The 13,029-nt window shown below is 40.4% G+C and overlaps 1 protein-coding gene across 3 annotated transcripts in view; it reads right to left on the bottom strand.

Annotated features, from left to right (window-relative positions):
* Positions 1-13,029, bottom strand: part of LOC114034008 (GPI ethanolamine phosphate transferase 2-like) — a 90,701-nt gene that overhangs the window by 71,139 nt on the left and 6,533 nt on the right. For all 3 annotated transcript variants that reach the window (XM_027849654.1, XM_027849653.1, XM_027849655.1), the window contains 3 exons: positions 4,574-4,783; positions 2,691-2,879; positions 1,399-1,540 (listed from right to left, as the gene is read on the bottom strand). In XM_027849654.1, the coding sequence (XP_027705455.1) occupies positions 1,399-1,540; positions 2,691-2,879; positions 4,574-4,783 (541 nt within the window). The remainder of the gene's footprint in view (positions 1-1,398; positions 1,541-2,690; positions 2,880-4,573; positions 4,784-13,029) is intronic.

Here is a 13,029-nt window from a genome sequence, read left to right as displayed (position 1 = left end):
CTGGAGAATAAATCGGAATATAAATTCTCTAAGAACCCTACAGGAAAAGGAAGGTAGCTGTCTGCAACCAAGCCTCACTGGCTGGGAGACTACAAAGGCCTCCAATGTTCAATCCAGTCCTATGGTATCGCCTGTGACCTCTGGTGACCTAGTTAACTCAGGCGAGCTATGTCATTTTTTTAAAATTCAGCTTGAGATAATGGAAACTTCCCCACAAAATGAAATATTCCTTTCCCCTGCTGGTCTAAATAAGCTGCTTAGAAATACTCAGGTTTCCCACAATACGTATTAATAGCTCCCGCTACTTCAACGGATCAGTGACTGCAGAGACAGAATTGCTCTTTCCGACGATGCTGATCACACCCCATGCAGGCCTGCCTAGGCTGGGCAACGCTTGTCCGCATCTATTTCCAGATATCTTGGCAATAATTTTCACATTTTACAACTCAGCTTCACAGGCTCACAGATCAAGGGCTAGGAGGTACCTCAGAGTCCAACCCCTTCAATTTTCCAGCCGAGGAAACTCAGGCCCAGAGAGGTCAAGTGTCCTGCTCAATAAGTCAGCTAGACTCAATCGCTGGCAGAATTTGAACCCAGATCCTCTGACTCCTGAACCAGGGTTCTTTCCACAGTACCATTTCTGTTAACACTTCTGGTCCTTAAAATCAGACACATTCTAGGAAGTGGGCAAGTGATTCAGGCCCAAACTGCCCAGGAAAAATGTCAAAGAATCACATGCACAGCATTGGGGAAGCGACACAGGGAGACACAATGTTCAGATCAAGAATCATCCCTGCTTTCACGCAGCTTACATTAAATACACAAAGAGCTTTGCTGCAGATATACGTTAAGTGAATGAGAGGCACAACAAAGATTTATATGAGGGTCAAGGCAGTGAGGAGGAAAAGCATTTGAGCTGGACTTTAAGACAGGATTCCACATATAAGGACTGTGGTAAGCAGCAGAAAACTGAGGAGGGAGGGGCAGATGGGGCATGTACAAAGGCCAGTAATTACCTATTTTGTCTGGAACATAGAGTATGTAGAGGGGAGCAGTATGAAATAAGGTAGTGGAGAGGGGAGGAAGGCTCCATATTATTAAGAGCCTAGAATGCCAAGCTAAAGTTTCAGGGTATGGGGAAGAGTAGACACATAATTGAGTCTATGCATGAGGAAGAGGAATCAGACAGGGACACAAAGGATGGCTGCAACAGTCCAGGTCTATATAGGGTGATGGCAATGGGAACAGAGAGGAGGGGACAGAAGTCAGAGAAACTGCAAAGGCAAAATGATTAACAGTTTAAGAAAAACTTTCTTGAAAAACTGAGACTATGATACATACAATGTATATAAATGCAGTACTTTAAATTTAACAAAAAAAAAACTTCAAAATTCATACCGCTTTTCCTTTGAAATGCAGAGCTGATCAAAATCAGAGGTGTGCTCACTTCCTCTACTGAAGAGGCTCCATGGCCTCCTGTTTCAGACATCCCATGATCTCCACAAAGGACCAATAAATGGGGCAAAGAAGCCTCTCTCTCCTACAATTAAAAGGACAAACTTCTCAACTGTATTACAAGTTGAAGGCTGCTGTGAGCTCTAGAGGCCTTGGTCTGCCTCAGCACCGTAACATACATATAACACTGGGACAGGAGAAGACTAAGGCTCAGGAACTAAAGGAACCCATCGAGTCTAGCTCCTGACAGCCTTACAGCCCGTCAGGATTCCCCATCATCCACAGCCATTTAAAGCTATCCAACTCTGATCTTCACCAGTCCTGTGGATCTCCTGATTAACAGCTGCTGAAACACTACGGAAGAGTCAAGATTATGAGAAAATACATCCTAGGTGGATCGATGACTCTGTAGGAGTAATGGAAGTCCTAAGAAATAGGAAAGCAATAACTTGTAAGATAGGTGTGGGAGTGGAAAAGGCAATACCTCTAAACAGGCACAGAAGAGCAGTCTGATAGCCACTATGCCTTAATGAAATAGGGAGTGGCCATCTGAGGGGGATTATCTGTATTGGGGGAAAAGTATGTATGCAAGGCTGTCCTCATCACGTCACTGAAAATATCTTTCTTCTCCCAAACCACAACAAACTTACTCCAATAAAATGGTCTGCTGTTTCGATACACAGGGGTTCTAATAGTAGATGAACTAAAAAGAAGTTTATGGACTGAACCCTCAAATTCATCTCTAAACGAATCAGTAGTGTGCCCAGAATTCAGACATACTTAAGGTCATGACAAGTTTCCATGTTAATGTAATATGGATGTTTCTAAAAAAGTCTTCAAAATAAAAGCATTTGTGGAAGAAAAACAACCCTTATGACCCCCCACAGCACTCTTAATACATCAGGGAAGTTAGAGGGCAACATGCTATGCCAAAGAAATAAGAATATAAGTAATCTCAGATGATTGAAAAGTCTTCATTAATGCCATCCTTTACCAAATGTTTTTTGAACACCTATGATGTACATGGCACAAATTCTCCCTGAAAATATAATAAGGTATATGAATACTAATTTTTACCTAAATGAGTACATACCTTGGTAGGCAAAATGTGAAAACAGAAATTTCTTATTAGTTCTCTTTCTTAGGAAAAACAAATAGCAACAACAGAAAAAAAAAAATCTATCGCCACCCGAACAATTACCCCGCCTGCCCCCATGTCCCCCCAAGTAGCTTACCTTGGACAATAATGAAATGTGGATCTTCTTTAGGATGTAATCCATTTCTTTAAGCTTTGGTCCTATCATGGGACTATGTGGCCCAGTTATGTGACCAATATGATCTAATCCTAGGTAGTGAAGTATTAGCATATCCCAGTCTTCCCTTTTTAATACATTATCCAAATGCCTTGTAACATTATCATCAACCTTTAGAAGGAAGGAAAAAAATACCTTTAGAAGCTCATCTAATTTTCCTTCTCCTTTTCCCCAGTGGATGAAAATGAAATAATGGGCTGAATTATACTGCTAAAGCAGGCTTTTCTCTTCTAGTACAGTAAAATAACACTATTGTTAATATTAGGCCAAAACAATGATAGACTTTCAACCCTTTGTAGTTTTTAGGTTTCAAGTGACATGATTTGCTCATGAAAGCCAAGAGTAACACCAGTCTTATCAATTACAATAATGTCCCGGTGATGCTATAGGACTATGAATTAGGGAAAACTATGACTGCCAAAAAAAATCAAAATTGTGAATGACCCAAAGGGCAACAGAGAAACACAGAGTGGATCTAAATAAGCAAGCTGTACATAGCAAACTACTGGCAATGGCTCACATACAAGAAGCTGTATAAAAAATATTAAGGATAAGCATGACCAGAAAAGAAAGTGAGGGGTCACATAGTGAGACCAAAGGATGGATAGTCTGAGTCCTGTACTGTATCTGTGATCACAATCACAATAAAGATCTAAATCACAATCATTTATGACCTGTGGAACCTTGGGCCAGTCACATCCTAGTTCTGGGCCTCATTTGTTAATGAGGGAGTTAGACTAGATGACCTCTAAGATCCCTTCTAGCTCTCAATTTATTTTTCTAAAACCAAGAGAAATAGCTCCAGTGAATTTAGTAGATTTTGTATATTGTGTCTACGGATAAGAACTGCATTGATAAGAAGACGTAGTTACAACCTGAATCAGGGGAAGGGGTAACCCTATCAAAAACAACATGGCTCCTTCAAGGTAGAAGTAAATGCCAACAGAGATCTCCTGTGATATAAGAGTGAATGAAAATGGACAATTCTAAGTGAAAGCAAAACCACCTTGCAATGAAGTTTTTTCCTCCCAAATCAATGCAATGATTTTTATTAATAGCACCAACAACTTTATTAGAAGAGGAATTACAGCCAAAACAGGCAGTTTGTTTTGGGCAAACGTGACTTGAAATCAGGAACATCTGAGCTTGAACTCTGAGCAAGTCATTCAGCCTCTCTCAGCCTCAGTTTCCTCATCTGGAAAATGGGGATTTGCGAGGATCAAATGAAATAACATATATAAAGTGCTCTGTAAACCTTAGAGTATTATATAAATATTTTTATAACTATCATTATTATTATTTCACAGGATACAAGGCAGAGAATAATTAGGTCCCAAACTGTTACTTACACAAGGGGAAAGGAACAGTGATTTGTTATTACTGATAATAATAAAAAAAATAATACTAGCTAGCATTTATATAGCACCTACTATGCACCAGGCACTGTGCTGAGAACTTTACAAATATTATCTCATTTGATCCTCACAACAACTTTAAGAGGAAGGTGATATTACTATCCCAATTTTATAGATGAGGAAACTGAGGGAGATAGAGGCTAAGTGTCTTGCCCAGGCCACACAGTTAGTAAGTGCCTGAGGCTGTCTGTTGTTCAAGGACCAATCTAGCTCATTCAGAGGCTCACCAACACGCTAGTCACTGGCTAACAAAAATTTTTGGCCAAGGAAAATGTCTATTAAGTTGCAAAGATCTTGAGATCTGCATGAATGGAGGGTGTATTCATGCTGAAGAAATCATGGGTCCCTAACGTGCTAAAGTATAATAACTTGCTTTATCAAATCACTCACCTCTCTAAAATCTGACACGAAAAAGGAGGTTGTTCCATCGTATTCTACAAAATGCTTTGGGAATAATTTAATCCATGTATCATCTCCATAAAAGATGATTCTTTTCCCAGCTGCTTTTGCCTGCCCAATGAGGTTGTCTTCCAGCAACACGGGAGAATTAAAGTTCATAACAGCATCAATAAAGCCAGGGATGCTTCCCGTCATTAGAGCCTGTGTAGGAAAAAACATTAAACATTAGCCCACAAAACCATGGACTCTCAGAGACAGATAGTATTAGGTAACATTTACAAACAATTTAAGGTTCAGCCAGGTTTTCTTCACAACCACCCTGGCAGATAGATAGAAAAGTATCATTCTCACTGTACAGATGAAGAAAACGAGGCCCCAGGAGGTTGAAGTGACCCATGATTTTTAAAATATATCATACTGCTTCCCCAAGAGAAAAAAGATTATCTAATGCAGGGGTAGGGAACCTGCAGCCTCGAGGCCACATGTGGCCTTCTAGGTCCTTGGGTGTGGCCTTTTGACTGAGTCCAAGTTTTATAGAACAAAAGCTTTTATTAAAGGGATTTTTTTCTGTGAAGCTTGGATTCAAAGGGTTACATCTGAGGACCTAAAGGACCACATGTGGCCTTGAGGCTGCAGGTTCCCCACCCATGATCTAGTCCAACCCTCTCCCTTTACAAACAGGTGAAATAAGTTTCAGAGTGGGAACATGATTTGCCAAAAATCCTACAGCTAAGTCATGGTGAGCTGGGAATGGAACCCTGGACTGACATTGCATACTCTTCTCTTTTACTGTGCTGGGACCCAAGGACAGCAAAACTTGAGCCAAAAGGACTTAAATGCCAGACTAACTAGTGCAGACTTTATCTTGTGGGCAACAGTTCTCCATCAAAGATTTATAAGCAACAAAGTGACATGGTACGGAAGCAGTTTTAAAAGATTAATAAGAGTGGTATAAGGATAAGAACTGGAGATTAAAGGCTGCCCACTTAGGCTCCTGCCGTGTGGGCAGGCTTCACATTTCATCCAATGCATTGCTAGAAAACAGCATACTGGAGAAGTGGGAGACCAGTGGTACAGAAAGCTGCATGGGCTGTCAGACCCAACTCTCGCCAGTTTGCTGAAGTTAAAAAAAAAAAATTTGTTACAGGGGAAGCCTCAGGGGGAAAGTTGGAGTTGGCAGAAAGTGAATTATTCAAAAACAAATAGGACCTCTTTGGGATACAAGTCTAGTAGTGGTATTGCTGGATCAAAGGACATGCACAGCTTTATAGCCCTTTGGACATAGTTCCAAACTGCTCTCCAGGACGGCTGGATCAGTTCACAACTCCATCAAAAGTGCATTACTGTCCCTATTTTTCCACATCCCAACATTTATCATTTTCCTTTTCTGTCATTAGCCAATCGGATGGGTGTGAGGTGGTCCCTCAGAGCTGTTTTAATTTGCATTTCTCTAATCAATAGTGATTTAGAGTATTTTTATGTGACTATAGATAGCTCTGATTTCTTTGTCTGAAAACTGCCTGTTCATATCCTTTGACCATTTTATCCTTTGACCATTTTATCAACTGGGGAATGACTTTTATCCTTATAAATTTGACCCAGTTCTCTATATATTTGAGAAATGAAGCTTTATCAGAAATATTTGCTATAAAATTTTCCCCCCATTTTTCTGCTTTCCTTCTAATTTTAGTTGCATTGGTTTTGTTACTATTTTCGCTTTTTTTCTTTTTTTTAGTTTTCTTGCAAAAAATGACCAATATAAAAATGTGTTACATGGTTGCACAAGTATAACTTATAATGGATTGCTTACTGTCTCAGGAATGTGAGAAGGAAGGGAGGGAGGAACAGAATTTGGACTCAAAACTTGAAAAAAAAAAACACGAATGTTAAAAACTCTTTTTACATTTACAACTGGGGAAATATATTATTTTAAAAAATAAAACATTTTTAAAGGTATCAATAAAAGTGGTTTGTTTTTTTTTTAAAAATACCTGTCATCTCCAAAAGACTCATAATGGAAAATGCTATCCATATCCAGAGAAAGAACTATGGAGTCTGAATGCAAATGGAAGCATACTATTCACTCTCCTTTTGTTGCTTTGTTTTGTTTCTTCTTTCGTGTGGTTCCTCCCATTAGTTCTAATTCTTCTTTACATCATGACTAATGGAAACTACGCTTAATATGAACGTATAAGTAGAACCTATATCAGATCACATGCCATCTTGGGGAGGGGGGAGCAGAGAGAAGGGGAGAAAATTTAAAACTCAAAATCTCATGGAAGTGAATGTTGAAAACTAAAAATAAATTAAACATACACACACACACACATCATAAAGCAGATAATTTTAGAGTGGGCCCTATTTTTTCCCTAAAATTACATTAAATTAGGAACTGTGTTCTTAACCCAGTACTTGAGCAAGGCCTGATCATATCATTCTCCTGCTCAAGAACTACCACTGGTTCCTTATTGATGTCCCAGCCTCTAGTCCTTCCATGACGAGGTGATGCCATTTTTTCTTTGCATTCAGCATAGTACCCTCAATCATGCACTCAACAATTTACACCAAATTTTCTTAACCTGGTCTCCACGAACTTGTTTTTTTTTACATAAGTTGATAACTATATTTCAATATATGGGCTTTCTCTGTAATACTATGTCTTTTATTTTATGCATTTAAAAACATGACTCTAAGAAGGGTTCCTAGGCTTCCCCAGCCCAAGGGTTCCAATGAGACAAAAATGTTAAGAACTCTCTCCTGGCTCTAGATAAAATGTTCTATTCTCTGGTCCACCTCCGTGTCTCTACTAATGGCATTCACTATGCTTATATACTAACCCAACATCCTCCCCTCACCACCTTATCTGATGAATTCCTACCCATCATTTAAATCTCCACTTAAAAACCATTTCCCCAGGGAAGCCTTTCCTGATTTCCCCTAAACAACGACCTCATCACCCCAGGCTTCACACAAGCACTTGGTTTTGAGCCTCTTCAACGTACTTATGATGCATTATCGTATATCATAACCCTGTGTATATATCTGCTCCTCCTACTAGAATATAATCTCTCTGAAAACAGGAAATACATTCATTCAAACTTTCTCCCCTGCAGGGCTTAATATACCATCCTAACCACAAAAAGCATTTAAACATTTGTTTGTTCTGCTAAATTGAAGGACTGAGAATCACAGAAATTATCAAAAAGTCATAAAAACAAATCACCACTATAAAACTCTAAAATTGTGTAAAATACTTTTTAATGCTCCAGTCATTGAGTTATAGAGTATTAGGCAGGAGAGGAACCTTAGAAACCATCTGGTCTGACCATCTCATTCTACTGTACATATAAAAAAACTGAGAACAATGGAGTAATTCACTGTTGAAAGTCACACACTTAGCTCTAGTGGCAAAGGGAACTAGAATCCGGATCTTCTAACGCCTAATCCATGTTATTTCTACTAAACCACACTGGCTCCCTTCAAAAGCCCTATAAAATAGGTATAAGTGCATTGCTGATATCCAATTATACTCAGGCCTCCAAGATATTATCAAAGCACATGCACAGTACATAATACAATGGTCAGAAATTTGACTTAAAAATAATATGCTAGATAAAAATCAACATTGAACATTTAATTTAAATTATTTTGCTTGCCTTCTTTATCTCAAGGAATTTGGGGAGGTGATCTAGAAGGCCTATGCTTCTTTTAAAATGCTGTCCAGGGAAGTCTTGCTATCTCTCACTCACAATAAATCCCTTGTAGCAAACAAAGGGATTCAAAATGATCCAACTGATCCTTTTTTTTTTTTTTGTCGAGGCAATGGGTTGAAGTGACTTGCCCAGGGTCACACAGCTAGTTAAGTGTCAAGTGTCTGAGGCCACATTTGAACTCAGGTCTTCCTGAATCCAGGGCCAGCACTCTATCCATTGTACTATCTAACTGTCCTGTGATCATTCTTTTTAAAAAACAACAGAACCTATTAATATCCAAAAACATCCTAAAAGAATCCATATATAAGTGCTTTGAAAATTGCAAAGTAATATACAGGGTGTCCCAAAAGTCTAAGTATAGTTTTAAGCTGTAATAGCTACACAAATGTCGAGGGTTATAAGGGCTTAGAGAGCAAGAGTGCCCATAGTCTGACTCTCCTGTTTATATATGACCACTATTTCTGTATTTGTAAAATTAAGTTTGGACCACATGGCCTCTAAGGTCCCTCCAGGCTCTGACAGGCAATGATGGGGTTTCCCCTTCTTCTTGGCCTCCATAATACTCACCTTCTCAATTACTCAATCAACCAACTAGCATTGGTTAGTAAGCACTTACTACATGCCAGGAACTGTGCTAAATGCTGGGGATACAAAGACAAAAGTCAGACAGTCTCTCACCTCAAGAAATATAGTCTATAACAGAGGGGACTACACCAACATACATAGGTACATCCAAGATGCAAACAAGTCAGAGAAAAGATCACATTAGAAGGAAAGGCACTAGCAGTGAGGAGGACGGAGAAAGGTCTCCTACAGAAGGTAGTACTTGAGCCCAGGGAGGTTTGTGCCTTTACCATCAAAGGCAGAATGGATAAGCGGCCAAAGCACTGGATATGGAGTCCAAGCACCTGAGTTCAAATTCTGGCTCTGTCAATTACTACCTGTGTGAAACTGGACAGGTCACTTGCCCTCTCTGGGACCCAGTTTCCTTACCTGTAAAATAAGGGGAATGGACTAGATGACCTCTGAAGCCTCCTGTATCTAAATCTATGATCCTACATAGACCTTCCCCAACCTGGTAGCACTCTTACCTCTTCAAGCCTTTTCTCATATTACTACACTTCCCTCTGTATCATCTACGAACCAAGCAAACTACAGCTATTTACCATCTCCCTTACATTCCCCACAATTTCCAAGTTTGGCACCTTTGCTAACTCTATATCTGGAATTTCCCTCCTTGCCTATTGAATTCCTTACCATTCTAAGATCCGACTAATAGGCTGCCTTCTCCATCAGGTCTTCCCTAATCCCCTTCAGGCAGTAACAATTTTTCATCCCCTAAACCTCACACAAAACACTTTGCTTGCACTTTACCAGTAGATTTAGACACTGGTTCTATTTTTTGTTTCTACTACAGTTGTCTACTTATCATATTTCCTTGCTAGACAAAGTTCCTAGAGAGCAACAGAGAGGTCCTGTATGAGATCTGTAGCTTCCTCAATCCTAAGGATAAGGTTCTATTTACAGCAAATACATAATGTTTGTTGAATTGAATCCTGTACACAAATTTCCCAAAACAGAGAGAAACACCTGTGGACATGGACCAGTCCCAATGAGAGAGTATTAATTCATCTCATTTTATCACAAATAACATGAGGCAATTCTTCTCTGTTATTAAAGAATCATTACCAGGATCTCAGAGTGAGTGATGACTATCCATGTCATTGCAAAAGGTCAAATAAGACAAACTCAAAGCACCCTTGCTATGCTAACTGTTCCATGCCTGAGCACTGACTGGTACTAGCACTGCCTGGCATACTGGGGCCTGAAGATCTTTAGCTCAGAGTGAAAGAAGGTTCCAATAAAGAGGATGGGAGCTTGCTTCCTCACAAGGCTGTCCTTGGTGCCGACAGAGTGAGAACGTTCAGCCAGAGCAAAACGTAACTCAGCAAGAAAGGGAGACTGCCCATGAAAGGGGCAGAGGAAGGCCAAGGCAGGAAACCAAGGTCAGCCTAGACAGCAAAGAATTCAGAAGGCTTTGCCTCTAACACAAGAAGAAACTACCCGGAGAAAGGAGAAGAGCATCATCCTACTGCAGCAGAGAAGACTGGTCACATTAATAGATGAGAACACTCAGTACAACATGGACCAAAAGGGAATGAACATCACCCACGTCATCGGCCAAAAGTTCTACAGTAGTCTATGTGTTCTTGAATCAGTCAGATGGAAACCACTGGATATCAACTAATAATACACCCACCCGTAAAGTGGGACCAGATGGTGGCAACAGCTAAATAGATGCAAGGTGAGAAATGCCCAACCAATGATGGAATTCTCCCTGCACATGTCAAGGAGGGAATTGTGTAAGGCCCCTACAGACGGGTTCACATTTTCCTTTTCATGTGGTCATAGCCCTCTGACATGGGAAGTACCAAGAACTACCTCACTCCTGCTTAAAACGTGACTTGAAAAGTCTCAGATAAACAAAAAAGGCACGGACAAAAGCTGCATAGGAAAAGAAGGCATGGAGATGTTCTGATCAATACCAGTGGAACAATGAAATTATAAGTGCAAGGATAATAGGAATGAGGGAAGCAGCAGTCTGGGAGAAAGGGTAAAGGCACTTAATAGCACTAGGGCACAGGAAATGCTGTGTATGTAAAACTGCATTTTTTAAAGAAGTCTCGGAGAGAAGAGACAGGGGTCAAGCAGGAACATACACAAGCAGGAACATACATCCACAGCCAAATGACACTCGTTCTCAACATTCTGTTCCAAGGGTCCTAATACATTATTTTTCTCTCTAGGTTCTAGTTAACATGCATGTAAAGCACTCTGCAAACCTTAAAGCTCTATATAAGTGCCAGCTAGTATCATCATTATTATTATTAATCCAGTAAAGACCTTGAAGACTGCTCTATGATGATCAGGATGCCTGTTATTAAAATTACATATGCCTAGAGCTCCCAGCTATATAGCATCAACTCTTGATAAGGGGACCACGGAAAACTTAACCAGGGTGGCTTCTGGGGGAGGGCTCCCCATATAGGGCTACAGTGAGAAAAAGGAACCAGGAACCTAGTGGTTTGTGTTAGTCAAATCAAATAAATATTTGGCGTATCATAACTGAAGTTAGGATCAGAAATATACGTAATGTTGTTCAGTCATTTCAGTTGTGTCCAACTCTTCGTGATCCCATTTGGGGTTTTCGTGGCAAAGATACTGAAGTGCTTTACCATTTCCTTCTCTAGCTCTTTTTACAGATGAGAAAATTGAGGCAAACATGGCTAAGTGACTTGCCCAGAGTCACATAGCTAGTAAGTGTTTGAGGCTGGATTTGAACCCAGAAAGATGAATCTTCCTGGTTCCCAGCCCAGGGCTCCATGCACTGTGCCACCCAGCTGCCCTCTCCATATTATAGGTTTTATTTTTATGCTTGTATAAGGATACTACCTCATTTATGCCCTCTCTACTTTGTTTCCTCCTAAAAATTCCTTTTGGAAAATTCCAATCTTGTCTCACTTGAACTAAAAGGAAAGAGTTTCCTTTCCTATCCCCTCAGCCTTTTGTCAGAGCCCTGCTAGTATCCAGGTGTGATGCAGTCACATACATCAGCTTAAGTACCAGCAAAGTGGTCAAGTCAAGGTAAAATAAATAAGGAACTTAGGAGATAAAGGGTCAAAGAGAATTATGGATTTTCATCTCTTCCTGCTTAGTTTAAATTAATTATATGTAAAGAGCTTAGCACAGTGCCTGTACACAGTAGGCACCATGTAAATGTTTGCTGTTATTATCATCTCTTTAAGCTGTCTTTGTCTCACCTTAATTTCAAGGCTTGGGGGGGGGGGGAAGTAGTTCTTTCTTACAAAAGGATGGAGAGCCTGCAAAAGACTACTAGTCTATACCCAATGTTTCTATTTCCTAACTACCTACTCACTATCCTTTTAAGGTCACCAACCACCTCCTTACGGTCAGAAGTGATAACCTCTGCCCAGATGGAGACCTTCTACACCTCACTGCTGCTTTTCACCCAGCTCACCAGCCTCTCCCACGGCTCCACCAAGGAGCCACTCTGCTTATCTTTCTAACTACTCCTGTTGCTGGCATTGCTGTAGGGCTTCCTGGAAAACATTCATCTACTACAACCCCTTACTTTTATAGATGAAGAAACGGAGGTACTAAGAGGTTAAGTGCTTATACAATGGCTGAAAACATTTCAATTGAGCAAGAAAATTTATTAAGCAGAGTTGGGATTCTGCATCGTCTCTGAATTCTAAATCTCCGGCTTTTCCCACTAACCACACTGCTTTTTCTCTTCCTTCTCTATCCTCTGTATCAGCAAGTTCTTCATGTCTGTAACTTTCAAATCTACATCTCCAGACCTAGCCTCCCTGTTGAGCTCAAATCTTATCTCCAGCTGCCTATGTCACCTCCCTGTCCCAACCATACTTCAAACTCAACATGTCCCAAACAGAGGTTATTTTCTTGCCCCCAAATGTGGCCCTCCCTCTGGCTTCGCTGTTTCTATTCTGCGGCTCTACCAGGTACCATCTCCCAAACACGAAACATTGGTGTGACTCTTCCCTCTAGCTCACTCTTCACAGACTACCACAACTTCTCCACCCATTCCTTTATCTCTGTTCCTAGGGTCATTCTGATGGGGTGCTTGGGCCCCAGCCCTAAGATAATGTCTCTGGAAGCTTCCCAATTCCTTAGTAGGCCCATATCACGCGA

This window comes from Vombatus ursinus, unplaced genomic scaffold, assembly GCF_900497805.2.
Source record: "Vombatus ursinus unplaced genomic scaffold, bare-nosed wombat genome assembly UNPS02007822.1, whole genome shotgun sequence".
In the NCBI taxonomy this organism is placed as follows: domain Eukaryota; kingdom Metazoa; phylum Chordata; class Mammalia; order Diprotodontia; family Vombatidae; genus Vombatus; species Vombatus ursinus.
This window is presented reverse-complemented; position numbering and strand designations above follow the sequence as displayed.